The sequence below is a fragment of the Carcharhinus amblyrhynchos genome, chromosome 15 (assembly GCF_965287045.1).
Source record: "Carcharhinus amblyrhynchos chromosome 15, sCarAmb.v2.hapA, whole genome shotgun sequence".
Classification (NCBI taxonomy): domain Eukaryota; kingdom Metazoa; phylum Chordata; class Chondrichthyes; order Carcharhiniformes; family Carcharhinidae; genus Carcharhinus; species Carcharhinus amblyrhynchos.
Window position 1 is genome coordinate 15645885 of NC_137338.1, and position 24038 is coordinate 15669922.

The 24038-nt window shown below is 39.8% G+C and overlaps 1 protein-coding gene across 3 annotated transcripts in view; it reads right to left on the minus strand.

Moving 5' to 3' along the window:
• Positions 1-22084, minus strand: part of LOC145353092 (POU domain, class 2, transcription factor 1-like) — a 207664-nt gene extending 185580 nt beyond the window's left edge. For 2 of the 3 annotated variants that reach the window (XM_080203452.1, XM_080203451.1), the window contains exon 1: positions 22018-22084. In XM_080203452.1, the coding sequence (XP_080059578.1) occupies positions 22018-22051 (34 nt within the window). In that variant the 5' untranslated portion in view covers positions 22052-22084. The remainder of the gene's footprint in view (positions 1-22017) is intronic. The other variant, XM_080203453.1, reaches the window with a different exon arrangement.
• Between the last annotated feature and the right edge of the window lie 1954 nt (positions 22085-24038).

The following is a 24038-nucleotide window of genomic DNA, read 5'->3' on the forward strand; positions in this document are numbered from 1 at the left end:
GTAAACAGAGTTTCCATAAAAGGATATTTATTCTAAAGAGATCAATCTCAGTATTCAATTCTGGAATCACATCTGTTTGCTTTCATACATCAATGCTGTGGGTGAATGCCACTTACAAATGATATCAAAACAGGAAGTATAGTTGAGAAGACCAAGAGAAATAGAAAAAAAGATGTTGGTAAGATTAGGAATGGACTAAAAAGTGGCTAATGGATTCAAGTGAGAAGCAATCATTATGGTTTTGAAAAACACTAATAATAATCAGAATGGAAATGCAAGAGGTTTAAAGGCAGAGTTTCAGGGTGGCAGGGCTAGAGAAAAAAGTCAGTAATTCTTAGTTTAATCACAAGAGGTATAGAATATAAAAGCTAAGGAGGTATTAATAATTCTATATAAACTCTTAATATCTTAAGAGTATTGTGTCATAGTAAGTTCCAGTCTCTCTCAGAATCTCAGAGCTGAAGAGCCCCTTTGGCTCATTGAGTCAGCATCAACATGAGAGAAACACCTGATTTTGCTTACCTAATCCAATTTACCAGCACGTGGCCCGTAGCCTTGAAAGTTATGATCATCTAGGTATGTTTTAAAAGGATGTGAGGAAACCCACCTCTACCACCCTCTCACGCAGTGTATTCCAGACTGTCACCATCCTGTGGGTAAAAAAGGTTTTTCCCCTTAAACCCCCTGCCCCTCACCTTGAACTGGTATCCCCTCATGATTGACAACTAAGAGAAACAGCTGCTCCCTATCCATCCTGTCTATATCCCTCAATCTTGTACGTCTCTTGTACATCGGGTCACCACTCAGTCTCCTCTGCTCCAACAAAAGCAATCCAAGCTTACCCAACCTTTGCTCATAATGTTCCATCCCAGGGAGCATCCTGCTGAATCTCCTTTGCACCATCTCCAGTGCAATTACATCCTTCCGACAACCAGAACTGCACACAGCAGTCCACCTGTAGGCTCGCCAAAGGTTCTATACAACTCCAACATGACCTCTCTGTTTTGTCATCGTTGCCTCAATTGATAAAGCTGCCTTTTTCACCATCCCACTAACATGCCCTTCGGCCTTTACAGACTTATGGACAAACATGCCAAGGTCCCTTTATTCCTCAGAATGTCCTAATGTTATACAGTTAATTGAATATTTCCTTATCAAATTACTCCTTCCAAAGTGCATCACCTCACACTTTCAGGGTGAAATTCCACCTGCCACTTAGCTGCCATTTTGACCCCATCTATATATTTCTCTAGCCCAAGACATTCAACCTCACTGTTAACCATCCAGTCAATCTTTGTGTCATCCACATATTTAATAATCCTACCCCCAACACAGTCATTTATGTTGTTTATATAAAGAATGAATAATAAGAGACCCAGCACAGATCCCTGTGGTATGCCACTGGACATTGGCTTCCAGTCACTAAAGCAGCCATCACCCTCTGCCTCCTACAACTGAACCAATTGTCAATCCACCCTATCAAATCACTTATAACCCATGTGCATTTACTTTCTTTATAAGTCTCCCATGTGGGATCTTGTCAAAGGCTTTACTGAAATCCATATAAACTACATCAACTGCATTACTACCCTCATCTGAACACCTGGTTATCGCCTCAAAAAACTTTCAATCAAATTTGGTAAGCATGGCCTCTCTCTGACAAAGCTGACAATCCCTGATCAAACCTTGCCTCTCCAACTGGAGATGGGCTCTCTCCTTCAGAATTTTCTCCAACAGTTTCCTCACCACTAAGTGAGACTTACAGGTCTGTAGTTCCCTGGCTTATCTCCACAGCCCTTCTTAAGTAGAGAAACCACATTAGCTGTTCTCCAGTCCTCCGGCACCTCCCCATCCCAGAAAGGAATTAAAAATTTGGGTCAGGGCAAACACCTCCCTTGTCTCTCGCAGCAGCCTGGGACACAATTCATCTGGATTTGTAAGGATATTGAAGACTCGAGAAGATAAAATCCAGATGCTGCCCTATATGAGGAAATACAAGTTCAAAAATGCAGTATTTTAAAATATAATACAACTTATCAATGATTAAATATAAGTTTTGATCATTATGAAAAGATGGGTCAGAGCTGCTGTTTACAGTCATTGGTGGGTAAAGAACAAGTTACAGATAAAAGATTAGATGCACTGCATTTAGAATTGAAGGCAGGAGAAGCAGTTTCAGTTTTTAACACGGCGGAATACAATGCCACGGTTAATGACTGAGGCAAAACAACATCACTATTAAAGTCTGGATTGGATAGGTGGACAAAGCATTGAAAAGATACAGGAACAGTGTAACAAACACATAGATAAATACGATTAAAACTAGTTGTGGAGGTAAATGACAAACGTAGTTGGTCCAAATAGTCTGTTTTTATACAACTCCCATGTATAGCATTCACCATTAAGACTCACAATTGAAAAGTAATATTTGGGGTAGTTTGATTTAATGTAATAATCAGGCATCGAAGGAACAATAGCTTAGCATGAAATTAATGCCTTCAGGATGAGAAGGGAGAAAATTGCCAAGGAAAAAAAGTTTCTCAGGCGGTCTTCTGAACCACATTGAGGCTTTTAACTGTTCACATACTAAAGTAAAAATGGTCACAACATTCAAGCGTCATAACTAGTGATGCTTGCAGAACTGGCTCCACAAAACAATATATGATGCACATTAACTCCAGCACTACAATCTTCAGAGGACTTCCTACAGTTCTGGTCCTTTGTACATTCGTGATATCCTTCACTTCACCATTCGTGGTCATACCTCCACTATATAGGCCCCAAGTCATGGAATTCCTTCCGTTAACCTCTATACCTCTCATTCTCTACATCTTAAACATGACCCTTAAAACCTCTTTAGCAAAGCATTTGGTCACCTGCCCTAACATCCTGTGATTTGTTGTCAAATTTTATCTGATAATATTCTGGTGAAGTGGAGCTATCAAAATACAATGTTACTGTTTCCTTCTGTTTAGTCATTATTGTCTCTGAAGCCAATAAAACTGAACAACATAAAAATAAACTTTCGAACTATAGACAACATTTAGTTTAGGACATAATGAGCTTGCAGACTGATAGGTTGAGCAAGTGAGCAAAAATCTGGCAGCTGGAGTATAGTGTGGGAAAATGTGAAGTTGTTCACTTTGGCAGGAAGAATAAAAAAGCACAGCATTGCTTAAATGGAGAGCGACTGCAGAATTGAGGTGCAGATGTTACAGTGCATGACTCACAAAAAGTTAGTATGCAGACACAGCAAGCAATTAAGAATTATTATGAAGAATTGATCATAAAAAGGGCATTTGATGAGAAGACATCTTGAATATTGTGTGCTGTTTTAGTCTCCTTATTTAAAGAAAGAATGCAAATGCATTGGAGGTGGTTCAGAGAACTAGGCTGATTCCTGGAATAAGTAGGTTGTCTTATAAGGAAAGGTTGAAAAGGCTGGGCATATTTTCAATGGATTTCAAAGAGTGAAAGGCAACTTGATTGAAGTGTATAACATGCTGAATGGTCTCGACAAGGTGGATGTTTATTTTTGATTTGGAATAAGGAACTGAAGGCACTGTTGCTAAGTTTGCAGATGATACAAAGACAGGTATTGAGGATGCGGGGCGGGGAGGGCAGGAGGACTTGGGTAGGTTAGGAGAGTGGGCAAAGAAATGGCAGATGGAATACAATGTGGAAAAGTGTGAGGTAATGCACTTAGGAAGGGGGAATGGAAGCATTTTCTAAATGGGGAAATGCTTAGGAAATCAAAATCACAAAGGGACTTGGGAGTCCTTGTTCAACATTCTCTTAAGGTTAACGCGCAGGTTCAGTCGGAAGTTAGGAATGCAAATGCAATGTTCGCATTCATGTTGGGAGGGCTAGAATACAAGAGCAGGGATGTACTTCCGAGGCTGTATAAGACGCTGGTCAGGTTCTATTTGGAGTACTGTGAGCAGTTTTGGCCTCTGGATCTAAGGAAGGATGTGCTGGCCTTAGAAAAGATCCAGAGGAGGTTTACAAGAATGATGCCTGAAATGAAGAGCTTGTTGTATGAGGAACAGTTCAGGACCCTGGGTCTGTACTCGTCAGAGTTTAGAAGGATGAGAGGGGGACCTTATTGAACCTTACATGATACTGCGAGGCCTGGATAGAGTGGACATGGAGAGGATGTTTCCACTAGTAGGAAAAACTAGAACCAGAGGGCACAACCTCAGACTATAGGGACGATCCTTTAAAACAGAGATGAGGAGGAATTTCTTCAGCCAGAAGGTGGTGAATCTGTGGAAGGCTGTGGAGGCCAGGCCATTGAGTTTCTTTAAGACAGAGATAGATAGGTTCCTGATTAATAAGGGGATCAGTGGTTAAAGGGAAAAGACAGGAGAATGGGAAAGAGAAAAATATCAACCATGATTGAATGGCAGAGCAAGCTTCATGGGCCGAGTGGCCTAATTCTGCTCCTATGCCTTATGTTTCCCCTTGCGGGTGAGTCCACAAGTAGGGAGCAGTGTTTTGAAATTAGGTGTTGTCCTTTTACGACAGAGATTTTAAGAATTTCTGAGTGTTGTGTAACTTTGGCACTCTGTGCCTTTGGAAGTGATGGAGGTGGGGTCAGGAGTCACTGAATATTTTCAAGACAGAGATAAATATATTCTTGTTAGGCAAGGGACTCAAACATTACTGGAAATAGATGGGATGTGGAAACTGAAACAAACACAACAGCAATGATTTTACTGAATGGCAGAGCAGACTCGAGGGGCCAAGTGGCCTACTTCTTTTCCTAATTAGTATATTTGTACGTTTGTGCCCCTCATCATGACTTGAGATGTGACACATGGTTAATCTGTTTGGTTTTTAAGTCGACAGCCAATCTAAAACGCAATATGATACTATAATATAACCAGATTGCATTTCAAATAGGCAGCTGTCTGAAAATAAAAGTGCACGACACATTGCTCTCTTGTCATTTTAGCCATAATCTGAAGATGAAAATGCAGAATTTCATGCAGAACTTGTTGTGTTACTGTGGAAACAGATAAAAACAGAAACTATTGGAAATACTCAGCAGGTCAGACAGCACCACAGAGAGAGAAAGAGTTAATGGAAGGTCATTGAGCCGAAATGTTAACTGTTTCTCTTCACAAATATTGCCTGTCCTGCTGAGTATTTCCAGCATTTTCTGTTTTTATTTCTGATTTTCAGCATTTGGAGCAATTTGCTTTTGTAAAACATGCATTTGTTTTGGGGTATGCACTGAGTGCATCAATAGTTACCGAGCCCATATTATTCCTACACTTTTATTAATAAAGAGACAATGGGATGGTCAACTCTCACTAAGAAATTTTAAGAGTACAGAATGGCATCAGCTCACCATTCCCAATAGGCTCCGCCTTCTTTTTCAAATTCTCTGTCAACTGCCTGTTAATTCTGCTTTGAATCACTATTTCTGGTGAGCTTTAGATCATCATAATTTTTGAGTTCCCTGCCCAAAGACAGCTCCTTGGCAATTATTCACTAAAGGATATATACAGGCCATGATTCTTTGATTACACGTAGAGAAAGCAGACAAGCCCCAAATGTACCCTGGCTGGACTGGGGTCAAAACCCATGCCATCAGTGTTAATTCAAGCCACACATTAACCATCTAGCCATCTGAGCTAACCGCTCCCCATCCTGCTGCCCCTTCACCCAATGCTATGCTTTAGTTATTGATTGTCCCTTAATTTGAGGATAATGTCTACTCAGGTTTGCAGCATTCTGTTATGAGTCTTCATGTGCCAAACAGACCACATCTCCACCTACAGATCTTTGAGCATGTTTGGGCAGGAGGTCCCACTAAGAAATGAGAGCCAGAGGAGCAGTGTGTTCAACACAATGTTCTGTACCATTCACAACTCCTCAGTACTGAAGCAGTCCATGTCCAAATGCAACAATACCTGAACAATATTCAGGCTTGGGCTAACAAGTGGCAAGTAACATCTGTGTTGCAAAAATGCCAGACAATGGCTGCCTCCAACAAGTGAGATTCTATCCACCACCCCATGACATTTAATGGCATTACCATCGTTGACAGTTCAACATTCGGCCATTGACCAGAAACCCTGCTATATAAATAATATAGCTCCAGAGCAGGTCAGAGGCTAGAAATCTATAGCAAGTAACTCACACTGATTCCCAAAAGCCTGTCCACCATCTACAAGGTAGCTGGAATCCCTCTTGTTGGAAGTGGTCATCCTGGGCACAAGTCAGATGTGGGATGGAATATTCGCTTGAATGAGTGCAATGCCAACAACTCTCAAGAAGTTTAACACAATCCAGGAGAAAGCACTCCACTTGACTAGCACCCCATTCACATTCACTCCCTCCATCACCAACATGACCTAGAACAAAGCTGCCTGCTTGACTGGCACCCCATTCACAAACATTCACTCCCTCCATCATCAACTACAGTGACAGCAGTGTATACCATCTACAAGAAGCACTGCAACAACTCATCAAGGCTCCTTCAACAGCACCATCCACACTCACAACCACACAGAAATACTAGAGCAACAGACATAAGGGAATACCATCACTTGGAAGTTCCCCTCCCATCCATTCACCATCCTGACTTGGAAATATATTGCCATTCCTTCATTGTCACTGGGTCAAACTTCAGGGACGTCCTCCCAACAGTATTGTGTGTGCCGAGATCATAGACTGCAGTAGTTCAAGGCAGCAACTCACCACAATCTAGAGGGCAATTAGGAATGGACTATAAATGGTAACCTAGCCAGCGATGCCCACATCCCAAGAATATTAAAAAACTTGTTTGCTTTCCTTCTCTGCTTTACATGAAGATGCTGTGACTCAAAGTGGAATTCAGCTTGATGAACAAGTTGGAACTATTTTGAACAATTGGTATGAAGTTCTTTCCAGCCATTAATATCAAACAATATGCTGACTGTCATAACATGTGAAACTTTATTGAAGCCACCTGGATCATCTCTAGACCATGGTCAAATGAACAAAATTCCATCTGTTCACAGGATGGTGTTTTTCATCTAACAACATCATCCACCCAAAGAACATTTTCACAACATCTTAACCTTGAATCCATAGTGGCAGCTGATGCTCTCCAGGCTATCCCCCAATACCCTGTGCTGGAATCCATTGGTGTGCCACAGTTAATAGTAGAGCTGCAAAATTAATCAAATGGATGAAAAATAACAAAGCCTGCAAGATGAATGGTATTATGAACATTAAGCACAAAGTTATTCAGCCCTCAATCACGTTCTGCCGTTTAATAAGGTCATGGCTAATTTCTTAGAAACCTCAAATTTGCAGCCTATCATGACCTTGCTTTTTGATCAAGAATCTATTCACCTCTGCCTTAAAAATATTCAAAGGCTCAGATTCCACCACCTTTTGCAGGAAGAGAGCTTGCCTCATCTCAGTTTTAAATGGGCAACCCATTATTTTTAAAACAACGAGCCCTAGAGATTTACAGCATGGAAACAGGCCCTTCAGCCCAACTTGTCCATGCTGCCTTTTTTTTAAAGCTTCTAACTAATCCCAATTGCCCGCATTTGGCCCATATCCCTCTATACCCGTCATACCCATGTAACTATCTAAATATTTTTTAAAAGATAAAATTGTACCCGCCTCTACTACGATCTCTGGCAGCTTGTTCCAGACATTCACCACCCTCTGTGTGAAAAAATTGCCCCCCTGGACACTTTTGTATCTCTCCCCTCTCAACTTAAACCTATGCCCTCTCATATATCTGAAAAGTAAATCTCTTCTATTCTTTGTTTTAAGTTATCTTCCTCCCAAGTGCACAGCCTCTTTTTTCCTGCATTTAATGTCTTTGAGTGCCTTAACGTTGATATTTCTGTGGCATTATTTGTTGCCATCGCTGCTTTGGGGCTAATATTGATGCTGATCACAGAGCAGGTTCGAGTCCAGCAATCGTCAGCTCCCATCATGGTGCAGGTAATAAGCATGTGCTTGTGATCCCTCACTCGGACAATGATGTACTTAGCCAGCACTGCCATCCTCATGACTCCCAATGATCCAGAGACACAAGTGTCCATGGCGCCTGGTATGACCTGGTAAGCCACCAGGATCATCTCTAGACCATGGTCACATGAACACAATTCCATGTGCTCACAGGATGGTGTTTTTCATCTAACAATATCTTCCACCCAAAAAAGATTTTCACAACATCTTAACCTTGAATCCATAGTGGCAGCTGATGTTCTCCAGGCTATCCCCCAATACCCTGTGCTGGAATCCATTGGTGTACCACAGTTAATAGTTGAGCTGCAAAATTAATCAAATGGATGAAACATAAGAAAAATAACATTTTTGATTATAAAGGCCTCCATAATCAACATCTGCAAAGAGATGTTTGGTCATTCACTCAGGAAACACCAAGATTGGTTTGATGAGAATGACCAGGAGATCTGGGAGCTGATAAGCCACAAGCACAAGGCTCTTCTGAACTTGAAACAGCAATCCAACCCCAGAGCAAGAAAGCAGTTCTATAAACACCTGAAGTCCAGCAAAAGCCTCTGACGTAAAGAAGACGTCGGGTGAAGAAAGCGCAAGCAACCCAGCAGTTAGCTGACAGCCGTGATGCAAGAGGTCTCTTAAGGGAATTAAGGACTACCTATAGCCCAACCACCCCAGTCCCATCCCAATTCTGCCCAAGAATAGAGAAGTGCTCATCAAGAGGTGCAGTAAGTGCCCACTGGAAACAACACTTCAAAGACCTCCTTAATGGAGACAATTTCTTTACTGTGAGCATCCTCAACTCTAAGCTGAGGAATAAATATATCTATTTAGTTTAAAACACTATTAACCAATTCTGTCTCATCTGAATATCCATGGCATTTTAAAACAACAGTCATTAGAATTCTTGAGCATTCCCTCTGGGGCTGGTGTAACTCTATGTTGCCAACCTGTATTGCCTGCAATGTGATAATTACACAATACATCTAAAAACAATCTCACCAGTTATCTCATCAAATTTACATTGCCTATTATGTAAACAAATTACTAAATTGAACAGTAAAAAAGGAAGATGTTATGACATGCTACATTACAATTAAGTGTAGATATAGTATTCAGCAAAAACATTCACCAGCCAACAAGCAACAGCTAGCTTAGACAACATTTTTCAACCAATAGGCGCACCAAATGTCCAACTAATGAATTTAAGTACAAAAATATTACCCCATTATCAGAAATGAACAAAGCAGCTGATGCAATGAACCAGGTCCCACGTACACAACACCATAAATGCTTCCTATCCCCTTCTCCTTGTCAAAGGGCAAAAAGCCACTTTAAAGCAGTAAATGTCATCTTATTTTAATTGTAAATACATCGGAATAGCTATGTTTTTTATTAATAAGTAGCTCATTTTCTGGAATTTAAACTAAGAGGAAATGGAAATTTACAATACTGGATAACATGTAATTTCCACTCCACTTTTTAGGTGGAATTCTCCAATCTGAAACCAAATCCCACAACGGGGATAGGATGAGGAGTGTTTCCCACTGTGAAGGGCAATGGGAAACCACATCACACCTTCCAGCCCCAACATCATCAATGATGTTTCCGGGAGGGGGGGGGGGGGGGAGGAGATTGTGCTAAATTCTGTAGCAGGGGTGACATGATGGCATGCGTCCTGCTGTCATATCCGGGTACAACACTTAAAAGGTGTCTGGATATTCACAATGCCAGACCCTAACCGTAGTGATGTTGGCAAGGTCATCCGCCAGCCCTGCCCTGGAAGTCAGTGACACCTCCTTAGGTATCATTCTTGATAACGTCAAGGCACATAGTTCAATAACTTCCAGAAGGAAGCCAATGGGCATAAGTGGCCAATGAACCAAATTCCAATCCTCTGACTGATGTAACAAGCAACTCCAATCAAGCATTCTCTTTGAGCAGGAGTTGCTTTGTCACAAGTGTGTCAAACAGATTGAATGGGAGAGAGAGGGGCATTCCTGAGGGCTCTCGCCAAATTTGAGGTGAGGGCATCTAAGTTCATAGGAATGGGGCATGAAACAGCCATTGGCGATAGGGAGCTTGTGCTTGGGTGTCACCTAGTAAGATTCATTCATTCTATGCAAACTTGATGGTTGAATGTGCCTCCATTTTGGAGGCAGCTAATGTTGTCACTTGCACTCTCCCTTCTCACTGACAGGTGCCTCCAGGAAAAGACTAACACTCAGGGTGGAGGAAGTCTCCCTTTTAGGCCCCAGCCAAGATATGAACTAACGACTTGCAGAATAGAGGAAAGTTCCACATCTTTACATGCATCACAGCACTCACTCACCAGCTCTAGACCTTACACCTTAGTGGGTTTTAATGGTAGTCTCAATCTGGTGGTCACCGCATGGAATTCTTCCCACAGCAGGAGGAGGAAGCAAGTTCAGCTGAGCTCCTCAGTTCTTGGAAGACTGCTGGAGCAGAAGCATCCATAAGTTCAGAGTCCAATGACAAGCCTTTGGAATTGGCCTTCCAACTTATGGTGAAAAGTCAGCAATTGCTTGGTAACATCAGACAGAACTGCTTGAAGCTTCAACAGAATGGCAGATGAGTCAGAGGAATCTTCCACATGCTTCCTGAAGTGATCATAGACACCATGAAGACTTGGTCCAGCAGAATGCCAGCTTCCGGAGTTGAACACAGATCTGCACTTCATTATTGCCATGGGTGAGTTCACGCAGTGGCAATGAGAGAACGGAACTTGGAACCTTGATGTTTCTCCAAATGCTCCTTTCCTTCAAGGAGCCAGGCCTGGACTCTGGGTACCCAAAGGAAGGAGCAGCAGCAGCAGCTGGACACCCCTGGGTCATCCACTCAGGATCCTGAGGTTGTCCACTACTGCTGAATCACCCAGGCATCTGACCTCTTCAGTATCATCCTCTGTCACCTGTGATGTTAGTGTACCTTTAAGAATTTTTAAAAATGATTTCTGCAGCTCTCAGTGATGTCATTGTTGCTGGTTTGCCTATGATGAGTCATTTTATTACTACTTAAGTGGTTTAAATGGGGTTGTTTGTCTTTACTCTTGAATTAGTTTTACGATCCTGCATTGTTAGGAGGACAACCATATGTTTTTGAACAGGGTTTTTCCTCCAGTGAGTTTAAGGTTTCATTTTCAGCAGCAGTTGGGTTTTAACAGGGATAGCAAGCTGAACAGAAGTTTCTCTCTCTCTCTCCCTATTTTATCTAGAAATTCTGCTGGTGATCTTAGAGCAAGGTTTTGCCTTCCTGAAGGAAAGAATCTGCTGTTAGCAGTTTGCCTAAAATCTGTGATGCTGTGGGAAGCTGTTCTGACTTGAACCTGTTCTGAGTGCATCAAGACAGAGTTTTCAATTCTCCAACCAATTTATTCAATTTCCAGTATCACATGAGCATTAGTCTGTGCTGTGTTGAACGTGTTTAGAGGGCCTTTTGTCTATGGGATTGGTTTGATTAGAACATTGTAGATATCTTTGTTAAGAGTTATATATTATCATGACTGTTTTTAATTGATTGATAAAAGTTCTTGTCAATTTTCTTACTATATGTGTTAACTATATTCTTAAATAAACTTCGTTTGATTAAAGCTCCCTAGTGGGTCTTTTGAATCACACCTGAAGTGGAACATATCATGCTTATCCTAGGCAAATTCAAAGTGCAAAACGTATGATGTAGGCGGGCTTCATTAAACATCTGAGTTTCTAACCTGAACCATATCACACCTCAGAGGGAGCAGTTGACTCACCAGTGGAAAGTCAAAGTAGGGCCCTCCAAATCCATTTCACCATTATGCCAACAGGACCAGTTGATAATATAGACCCTCCCTTCCACTTTCACCTGGACATTCCACTCCCACTTACATCTTCCTCACCACTTTTATCCTTCACAGATGCTGCCAGACCTGCCAAATTTTTCCAGCATTATGTTTTTAATTTCAAATTGTCAGTATTTAATTTTTATGTGCGCATCAATTAGATTGCTCATTCCCAAACTATTAAACTTTTTTTAAAAATGTTATACACATAAAAATCATAAACTGCTCGTCTATTCACAACGAACAGAACTGCAAATATTGAAATGACCTCCTGCTGCTCCAAATGGTCCAATGGATGTGCTGTTTAGAGCAACATTTATAAACTTGCGACAGATACCCTAGTATGGACCTTGTCAAATATTTGCTCAGAAACGGATTTTTAGTGCAAGTTAGCACATGCAATTTATAGCAATGTATTGAAAAAGTAAGTACATTTGATGATACCAGTTGGTTGATCTTCTATTGTGCTGCTTGTGTACAGAAAAATATATCTTTTAGTTAGTAACACTGCGTCATAAGATTGTAATCCTGCAAGGCTCATGGCAGGAATAGGCCATTTGGCCCCTTGAACTGCTTCACCAAACAATATGATGGCTGATCTGATTGTGACCACAACTCCACAGTCTACCTACCCCCAATAACCTTTCACTCCCTTAGTCAAGACCTATCTACTTCTGCCTTAAAAATATTCATCGACCCTACCTCCACCACTCTGTGTGGAAGAGTTCAAAAGGTTCACAACCCTCCAAGAAAATTTCTTCTCTTCTCCGTTTTATATACCCCACAAGGGAAACATCCTTTCAGGAACTTAATTTCAATAAGATTGGCTCTCAATCTTCTAAATTCCAATAGATACAGATCCAGCCTGACCAATCATTCACCCCACTATCACTACCAGTATCTCCCCCCTCCGTCACACACACACACCACCCCACCATCCCAGATATCAACTTAGTCAAACGTATTTTGGCTACTATTTCAGTGCAGTATTAATGATGCCTGGTTGACAGTGACATTCTTCTGATGATTAAACCATGGCATAGTCTCCTTGTTGAAAATTAGTAGCATATATGCAAGCAATGATGAGTTCTCACAAGTCTTAAGTTTTCCAATCTGCACTACTTTAACTTTATCTAGCCTCACTGCACAGACAAATTTTCATTCCTCGAATAACAGCACCCAAAATAGATTACTTTGGCATTACCTCAACATCATTTCGGAGATCATTTGTTGAATAAGTAACAAATAACTTCACTGCACCTTAATATATGAAGTATTTAGATATTTCTGAAAAATACAAAACCTCAAGCTTCAAGCTGCATGTCTCACTCTCATAGCTAAATAGGCAGTGTGTTGTACATTAGGATGCAAAACAAAATGAAATCATCAGGAAGAACAGGCTGAAAGACCAAGAGACCAGGGAGCAGAGACCATTTTCAATCCCTATTTTAAAGTCATACATTCTGTCTTTGTTTTTATACTTTCATTACAAAACCCTATATCTAAATTCAATGCAATCTGAATGTATCATTTGTCAGAGTTATACCAAGGCTTACAAGTAAAGTTTATTTATTTGTGTCACAACAGTAAAAAAGTTTATTTATTAGTCACAAGTAAAGTTTACATTAACACTACAATAAAGTCACTGTGAAATTCCCCTCATCGCCATACTCCAGTACCTGTTCGGGTCAATGCACTTAACCAGCACGTCTTTCAGACTATGGGAGGAAACCCATGCAGACACGAGGAAAACGTACAAACTCCACACAGACAGTGACCCAAGCCGGGAATCGAACCCAGGTCCCTGGAGTTATGACACAGCAGTGCTAACCACTTAAGCACTGTGCCACCATGTTAAATTATGACGTGCAAAAATTTGGCTTACATTCCCTCAAGTATACAAGCTTGAAAGATAATCTGATCAAGGTGTTCAAAATGTTAAAAGATTTGATAAGATACAGAAAAACTACTTCCCTCTAGTGGGTGGGTGGAAGGAAGGAGAGAAATAAAGAGAAAACGAGGAAGGGGAGAAGAAGGACAAAGGACATAATTTTGAAGATAGAGTTAGGCTATTCAGGAGCAAAATCAGGAAGCACATTTTTCACAAAGTAGAAGAAATCTGGAACTCTGCCCCGAAAAGGCTATGCATGTAAGAACAATTGGTGCTTTCAGGGCTGAGATAGTGCTTTTTTTGCTGGACAAGGATATCAAAAGGACATAGAGTAAAGGTATTTTAACAAGTTGAACAGCAAATCAACCACATTCTACATAAAAGTTGAAGATTGGATGGCATCATCCTGTTCCTAATGTTCCTGACTATGTCAACTTGTCACACTGTAATCATATCAATCTGCTAGTGGAACTGCCACAAGTCCAAAGTACATTGGGTGTGTAATCAGACCAAAAAAAAGCAAAACCAAAAGAATTCAGCATAACAAGTAGGCATGGGCAGTTTTGATAATGACAACTTGCATTTATATAGAGACTTCATCATAGCAAAGTGGCCCAAGCAAATGCACTGACGTGCAAGGATAATCATACCAATGGAGGCATTAGGCAAATGACCGAAAACTTGATTAAGAACATCATAAAGGGATTGAGCAAAGTGGAAAGGCAAAAGAAGTTTAGGAAGGAAGTTTTAGTGAGGGATCAAAGTAGTTGAGGACACAAATATTGGAAATAACCATGATTCCTTTGATATATTTTACAGCCTTACGTTGCACAATAATTTCTACAATAAAAAAGCGAGAAAAAAATTCAAAAAGGGGTTTGAATATTTTTTGGGAATCCATTGAGCACATTGATTTAAAATAAAGTATATCTATGGAATTTGCATTTAAAAAGTTCTGATGTGGAGATGCCGGCTTTGGACTACAGTGGGCACAATAAGAAATCTCATAACATCAGGTTAATTTGGAATCATGAGCTTTTGCAATGCTGCTCCTTCATCAGGCGAGTCATCACTCCAAATAAACCTCTTGGACTTCAACCTGGTGTTGTGAGATTTCTTAGTGTAAAAAGTTCCTGTAAGGCAGTAAAAAGGTCCCCAGGCACTTGTACAACATTTTTTAAAAATCAACATCAAGTCATATAAAGTGATGTTCAAGTAAGTGACCAAATGTTTAATTAAAAATGGTAGGTTTTAAGTCCTAACTTAAAGGGAAGAGAGAGATTCAGACAGGCAGAGAGGTTTAAAGGAGAGAATTTCAGAGCTTCAGGCAGCTGAAGGTATGGCCATCAATGGTGGAGAGATTATAAATCAGGGATCTATAGTGATTAAAGTAAGAGTGCAAAGATCTAGGAGGATTTCCAGGTAAAAGAGAGATTACAGAAATAAAGAGAGGCAAGACTTTGGAGGGATTCATAAAAAGGGAATTTTTAACTTGAGATGCAGTTTAACTGGGAGGCAATGCACAACAGCAAGCACAGACCATGGATAAAAAGGGCTCAGTGTAAGTCAAAAAAGTATTGGATGAGCTCAAATTTATGTAGTGGAAGATGGGAGATAGACTGATAATGTGCTGGAACATCCAGTTCTCAAGCTAACAATGTCATGGATCTGGGCTGAAGCAAAGTTTATGATATTGAGGGAAAAGTAGATGGTCTTGGTGATGGAGCAGGTGTGTGATCAAAAGCTCAACATCAAGGTTGCAAATGTTCCGGGGACAATGTTAAACATTCATTTCAAATGGGAAGAAGTTTAGTATATAATGTGACAAAATATGACAATTGGAAGCAAAGATTCCTAGTTGTTTGTACAAAGCCACAGTGCTCAGACTATCAACAAATGAGTGGGGATTAAGAGCATTAATAGAAAATAAACAGTTACAAAAGGAGATGTCTTAAGTTGTATCTGAATACTATTGCCATTATATATATTCAGGAATAGAAATTTGATAAAAATGATAAATGAAACACTGCCCAGCTAAAATTAAGTGCATTGCAATCATGCTGTTTTAGTAAATTATATTGAAGTTCTTCAAAATCATAAATTGAGCATCCAGAAGTGAGCTTCATTTCAAGGGGAATAATAATACAAGATTTTAGCAAAACCTGAGAATTGGAAAACACAATGAAGCATTGCTACAAAGGAGCCTCTCAATTTGAAAACAATTCAATGAAGAGGGAAAAACGGATTATTTCTCACTATTTGAAAGATGGGACAAGTATGACTTTAAAAGCATGGCGTTCTCCCTGATCATTACACTGAAAATTGCATCCAGAAATGTGCATGCTAGTAACAAAATCACACAATGGCATCACCACAGCTGTGTATTCACACTTCAGTGCTTAATTTTCAGCAGATAGGTGAGGTCAACAGCAGAACAGATTTAAGATCACACTAAGATACACCAATCATTTTTATCATCTGAATATATTTTTACCCAGTTTTGTTTACATTGTAAACAGGCTTATGTTTCAATGCATTTAATTACATCAATAGATTACTGGAGTATAATGCTAAAAATGTGAAATGGATGACAATAGAATTTTAAAGATATTAATAAAAATATAACTATCATTTGAAAATCTGGAAAAGAAAAACACTAAATGGAATTGATGCAAGCAGAACACCTGGTGAGGCTGCTGAAGCAGAGCTTTTCAAAGTCAGTGTTTATGGTTGGTAGCTGTCTCTCATCTATCACAGAAATTCTTCACAGAAGTAAAGCTTTACTCACTATCACCTTGGACCTTGGGAAAATATGCTTTCAGTCATGAAGAGGCACTGAGAGAAATCCAAGAAAAAGTGAAGTAACCCAGATTTTGAGGATTTTTTTTTGCAGAGTTAAGCTTCCCATCCTAATTTTCTTCTCCTTTTAGATGTTGAAAACAGAAGCTTAAAAATATTCAAGTACCAGGAATTTTAATTAGCAATAAAGCACGTTAAGGATGTTAAGCATCCTTAATTACTGGTTACACAGTTCAAGCACTTAAGAAACACATGTAAATATTTTGTATTTTACTTGTGGTGAGCTGAAAAGGTCAGAGAAAAATTCAGAATTGGAAAGGAAGTTTGTAACTCCATATTTATGTGAGGAAGAGCAATTAAAAATGGAAAAAAGTTTAATGTGGAAATTCTTACGTTATCTCCATTTCTTTATTTAGTCAAGTGAACATTCTCAAAATGATGAATTAGATTGCCTCCTCCATCTGCTAGCAAATTCAATCAAAAGAATTGTAATAAAATTCAGGTTTTCTTCCAGCTTCTAGAGTTTGGAAAACAGGTGACCTCCACACGTTGGGATGGAAAATCAAAATTTAAGGTCGTGCAAATGAGAATTATGATGACATGTAAAAGTTTCAAACCAAGCTTTTTATGCATCCAGGTCAAAAAGGACAAGATTCCACCAACAAATTAATGCAAAATGTTGGTATATTATTTATCCTATAATAATCCAATAACATTGAAAAATAAGTTTCTATTGCTACTGTCAAAGATATAGCCCAACATTTGCCACTGCTGTTTGTAATTTTTATTAATGATCTGGATGAGGGTATAGTTGGGTGGATTAGTAAATTTGCTGATGACACCAAAGTCAGAGGTGTGGTAGATTGTGAGGAAGGGTGTCATAGTTTGCAGGAAGACTTGGACAGGTTGCAGAGCTGGGCCGAGAGGTGGCGGATGGAGTTTAATGCGGAGAAGTGTGAGGTAATTCATTTTGGTAGGAATAACAGATGTGTTGAGTATAGGGCTAACGGGAGGACTTTGAATAGTGTGGATGAACAGAGGGATCTAGGTGTATGTGTACATAGATCCCTGAAAGTTGGGAATCAAGTAGATAGGGTTGTTAAGAAGGCATACAGTGTCTTGGCGTTTATTGGTGGGGGATTGAATTTAGGAGTCGCAGCGTCATGTTGCAACTGTACACAACTCTGGTGCGGACGCACTTGGAGTACTGTGTGCAGTTCTGGTTCCCACATTATAGGAAGGATGTGGAGGCTTTGGAGAGGGTGCAGAGGAGGTTTACCAGGATGTTGCCTGGTATGGAGGGGAGGTCCTATGAAGAGAGACTGAGGGATTTGGGGTTGTTTTCACTGGAAAGAAGGCGGCTAAGAGAGGATCTTATTGAAACATATAAGATGATTAGAGGTTTAGATAGGGTGGACAGTGATAGCCTTTTTCCTCGGATGGAGAAAGCTAGCACGAGGGGGCATGGCTTTAAATTAAGGGGGGGTAGTTATAGGACGGATGTCGGGGTAGGTTCTTTACCCAGAGGGTGGTGAGGGATTGGAATGCCCTGCCTGCTGCGGTTGTAAATGCGCCTAGTTTGGGGGCGTTTAAGAGATCCGTGGATAGGTTTATGGACGAAAAGGGATTGGTTTAGGTTAGTGGGTCATTGTTTTTTAACTGGTTGGCGCAACATCGTGGGCCGAAGGGCCTGTTCTGCGCTGTAATGTTCTATGTTCTATAAAATGTTCTTAGCAACCTAATCAGCAACGTTGCTATCTCCAAATATCAAAGTCACATGTCACAAGAGCAGAAGCTCTTCATAGAATACCTATAGTGAAGAAGGCCATTTGGCCTATCGAGTCGGCACCAACAACAATCCTATCCAGGCTCTATCGCGGTAACCCCAGTTATTTACCCTGCTAATCCTCCTGACTCTAAGGGGCACTTTACCATGGCCAATCAACTTAACTTGCACATCTTTGGACTGTGGGGTGAAACCGAAGCAACTGGAGGAAACGCATGTAGACACGGGGAGAATGCGCAAATTCCACCATGTCACCGAAGGCCGGAATCAAACCCAGGTCCCTGGTGCTGTGAGGCAGCGATGCTAACTACTGTGCCGCCCTATTAGAAGTTAATATTTCAGAAATAATCTACACAGCATAAGCTTTGACAGTACCAAATGTGGAAACTAAATATTATTTAATTTAAATATATTATGTTTTAAAATACACTTCAGTTGGAAAGGTTATGTTTCCTTTATTTGCAAAACTGATACTACTTGCTGCCATAAGTAGCTCACTTATGAGAAGAACAATTCTGTTGAGTCAAGTTTACAGGAAAAAAGGGCACAAATGAAAGGTGAAGGACCTAACTGGACTGAATGCTTTGGATCAAGTAATACTGAAACCAAAAGCAAATAAACTTAAAAACATAACCGAAGTGACACACAGGTAGTTCTAATTTATTTTTAGAGACTAACATGTTGATGAGATTAACGTGTTGAGAAGAATACATTTTTTATTATGGTTTTTTCCATATATATGCTGCTTTTACTTCAAATCCCTTTTTAAAATTGTAAAAAAGGAGGTTTAAGTGTTAACGAGAGTTATCCAAGGAGTAGAAACTGCAGAGAATGAAATCAAGTCCCAAATTCAAGTCATGCAGTTGTATACCAAAAATAAAATTTAAACTTGATAAATTGTGTTGAATAAGCTTTCTTGCCTCCATGTAACTTCCTGTCTATTATGATAATCAAGCTAATAGGTCCACTACAATAAGACCACCATTTCAGTACTTCCATCTCGTGCCTAGACAAGAAAACCTACATTACTGTTCACCTCTCACTCCAGCAATTTTTGTTTTCTATATTTTATCAATACTCAATGCTCTTCTGAACTTTCTTCTTTTCCTTCTAAACTCAAAATTCTACACATTCATCCCCCTTCATCCAAATGAAAGCTTATTACTGGTGGTGTGTTACAATTCACTCAGGGACTCTATGTGGCAACATGCACTTTTGCACGTTATAGTCTGGAATTACGGATAGTTAATGTTCCATCACATGATCAGCAAGAATCTCTCCCATTCTTATCACCTGCCACTAGCATGTGTTGGAAGGCTTTGCAGGTTAACATTCAACCTGTATGGTCATTTTATGAAAGCACCTTCTCTGACCATCAAGTCCTGGGGCAGGATTCAAACATAGAACTTTTGCTTCAAAGGCAGCAAAGTTACTCCTATGCTACAACACATCCCTATAAGGCTCACTAAACCATCATTATTTGATTCACAAAATGATAAAACCTGAACATTCCTCCATCATTGTATAGGCAGCAAAAGTCAAACTCACCAATACCTAGAATGGTTACGGCACTGGGTGAACCATCCAATGGTTCAAATATTATGGAACAGAATTGAATAAATGTGGTAAAGTTAAGAAATACACCCAATTGTAAAATCCCAAATACACATCTTTTGAGAAAAAAATCCTATCACTGCTACCAGTTTTGGCCTACATGTGAATATAGTCCATACTGCATGACTGACTCTCAAAACCTTTAAAATGACCCAGCAAGCTACTCAACAGAACAAAATGATAACATTTTCCTAAGCTGGTGGTGAGTTGTGAATGAAAACATGCAATAATTACAGCCTACCAGTGTAATCTACAAACCAATTACATTTTTTTTCACTCCAATCTTTAACTATATTTTCAATTTTGGTATTGTCTTATACTATTCATTTTTGGCCTTCCATCAAAAAAAAGCAACAGCCACATGTTAATATAGTGGATTCGCTTTAAGTATAGGAATCGATGTACAAAATTGTTCACCCTACTTGAATCACATGTTCTCCCAACAGATTCTGAAACAACTCAACAGTGGTCATGAAAAAGCAGCGGCCCAGCAATGCCCTCAAAAGGATAACACTGAGATTTAGAAAAAAAGTTGATTTCCTACAATTATTTTCTTTCAAAATGATAATGTCAACAACTTTAACAATATAGCTCCAAAAAGAAAAGTTAGATGTGCTTTAAGTTTTACAAATGTGGCTACTAAGTTAATTTGTTGAGGTACAGAAAACTGCATCAACTTGGGGGATAATTTACAAAATACATTCAGCAGCATGACATTTTACTTTAGCAAACTATTTTTATATAATTTTGATAACCATGTCACAGACCAACACATATCAGCAGATTTTTTTAAAATCAGTTAATTTGTAATATAACCTGTGGAGTTAAAAGTGGTTTATATAAATTTGGTGGTTGGTATAAACACCACTGATTAATGCTACAAATATTTGTGTTTCAAATTTTTAAATTTCAAAACACACTGCTTAAAACATTTTGTCGAAGTATTTTTGTGATGGTGTTTCAAAGCAAAAAAGTATATTGTACGCATACATGGTTGATTATTTTTTCCTTACAATCAGAAGTGCACAATAAACAACATTAACACCAGTGAAGGGATTTCAAGCAAATACTTTTACTAAATAAACAAAGCGTTACAACCACCTAGCGTACTTGGTAGGAACATGTATTTGTTTATCAATTTAAATATCGAGGATAAAATCAAAATGGGAAATTGAAAATACACGTTTGCAAATCGTTTGGCAATCTGTTTCAATAAATGTGGGTGTTATGCTATGTAATCTGAATGCCCAGAGCGATTTAAAAAAAAATAAAGCGAAACAAATCAGCCAAGGCCTAGATTGCTCATTAAAACCTCGGGGCAGATTTTAATAAGCATTCCTGCCTGCATTCTCCGTCATCTGAGCTCAGTAGAGCTCAGGACCGGGGGAGGAAAAGTAATGATGATGATCCGACTCAATAATAAAAAAAATTACACACCAAACGCGCACGTCAAGTTATTAAATCTATTCACCTAAACATGAGGGGCGTTCCTAGGATTTAAAAACAAACCCTCTTCAGCCTACATTACACATTCAGATTTTGATCCCGCTCAAACAAGATACGGATTTTTAATATGTTCCCTTTCTTCAGCCGTTCCGCCGCTCCGCATTTTTGCCCGCCTCGACAAAACCTTTCCCAAAGATTTGCTGCTATTTTATCCCCTCGAAATGCAACGGGGAGGTTAATATTTGATCCCGAATTAGCATAGAGCGCTTTTGCATCAGTAAAAAGACAGTAGAAAATGTAAAACGCCACGGCTTACTTTGCATAATTTTTTTAAAAAAGTCAAAATTGTCCTCCCCCCTTCTCTCTCGCTTTCCCTTCATTTGTTTAATTTGTTTCCCCTTCTTTCGTCCCCCTCCCCTTTTTTTTCTTAAAAAAAAGGAGAGGAGAAAAATCTATATATATATTTTATATATGTTTTTTTTCCCCCAAAAAAAATTTCCTCGGCGGAATGCGCTCCGTGCAAACGGCCGAGCCGGCTGTGTTTGCGCCAGAAGGAAAGGTATGAAAGTTTTCTCTTTTGCTGGCCCGGCAATCAAATACAGTAATAAGGCAAAATAAATTATGCTAAATGGAAATATGAATATGTAAAATTAGAGCCATTACCTGGCTTTTCATCTTTGGACGCTCCATCCGCCATTTTGAATATCAATTCACTTTACCCGGAGTCCCCCGCGTGCGGGCGGAGAGAGTGAGGGGGGGGAGGGGGACAGGCAGGAGGAGGAGAATCGGTAAATATCATCAACAAATCAACCCCCCCCACCACCCACCCGCAACCACCCCCTCACTGACTAACGACCCCCACCTCCCCGCGCTCCTCCAAACACCACACCTCCAACCGCATTCAAAACTGTTTAATTATTTCCTCTCATTTTTTTTAAAAAGGCGCCCCTTTTGTCGTCGTCGTCGTCGTCGGGCAGAAACCAACGGAAATTATCGACCGGGATTATTTATATATATATTTTTTTTAAAGAAACAAAAATACGGTACGCGGCCCAGTTATGAATGGGCCGGGGTTTTGAAGTGTTTTGTTTTGTCTGAGTGTGTTTGTGTCTCCATCCATTTTCTGCTCTCACCCGCCCCCCCCTTTCCCGGTGCCAAGGGTGAAAAGCCGTCCGTTTATATTTTTTTCTCTCTCTCTCTGCCGGAGATTGCCGAATGGATTCCTTCCCCCTCCCCACCGGCTGGGGATCTTGCGGCCCCATGGATGCTCATTAACTACATTCATTCATCCCCTGGTTATTGTATTCCGCTGTTTATTAAAATGGTCGGTAATGGCTCTCGGCCTTGGTGCCTGTGTGTGTGTGTGTGTGTGTGGGGAGACGGAAATGGACGGAGATTCACGAAGGCGGCAGAAGTGCCTTTGGGGAGCTGGGGCTTCAGTAGACCTTTGGGGTTCGCACTGTGTGTGTGTGTGTGTGTGTGTTTTTAAAGGGTTTCATTGTTCATCTGAGAGCAGGGATCCTATCTTTTGTCACGGTTAATAACTTGACAAGAAAGGGGAGAAAAAAAAAGAAATGGCACTTCAACGCTGTAAAAACAGAGGCTCCCAACTGCTTCATATTTTGGATAGGAGAAAATGGCAAAGTGTGCATTTAGGACTTGATCGGGGTCGATAATTGTTCTGCCACTCTGTTAACTCAATTTGGCAACACTTTATGGTGTGTTGGTGACTGCCAGTTTATATATGTAAATGTACTTTAATGGATACTTAAAATTTTTTACTCAGTTTCTATTTTCTAGTCAATCGGATATGCTGATTAATAAATACATCTACCTACCTTGACAGTGTTTCCATAGCATCGAGTTCAACTGTACATCTTGTGTTTTTTTTTCAGATATACCTTGGTCCACACTATCTTAAATTCTTCAAAGCAACTTTCAAATCTTTGGTTCCTTATGCGTGGTGAAACCTGGTTGCAAATCTTTGCACGAACATTTGTATTTTCTATTATTCTTAAAATAATTAAGAGTTAATGAAAATGAACATGCAGGATGCCACATTTCAGTCAGCTGCCCAGCAGCAAGGTATCAATTCACTGGCCACATGGAGAACTGTAAGAAATGCAGTTGAAAAGACTCCAGCATTTTTGTGATTATTTTGAATTTCTGGAAATCAGAAAACAGCATAAGTGCTGATCAAGATGACTAATTACATTCTTTGGCACTCCAACCTTGGTGCACAATTTCTCTCATTTCTTCTCAACTTCAAATGTCAGAATGTATTAGTGGTAGCACTATCAGCTTTGAGAAAGATGGTGATGTGTTTTAAATCCCAGTTAAGAGATTTTCACACGCAACCGAGATTGACACTTAAGTGCGGTACTGTGGGATTGCTGCGCTGGCTGAGCTGCACTGCACTCTTTCAGATGAGATGCTAAAGAAATAATTACTTGAATTTATATAAAGCCTTTCGTATTGACTAGACGTTCCAAAGCAGTTTACAACCAGCGAAGTACTTTTTTGAAGTGCAGTCAATGTTTTGTCAGTATTTATTCAGTGCAAGCTCTCACAAATAGCATTGTGATAATGATCAAACAATCTGTTTGTGATGTTGATTAATGGATTAAATATTGACCAGGATACTGGGGCTAACTCCCTGCTCTTCTTTGAAAAATAGTGCCCTG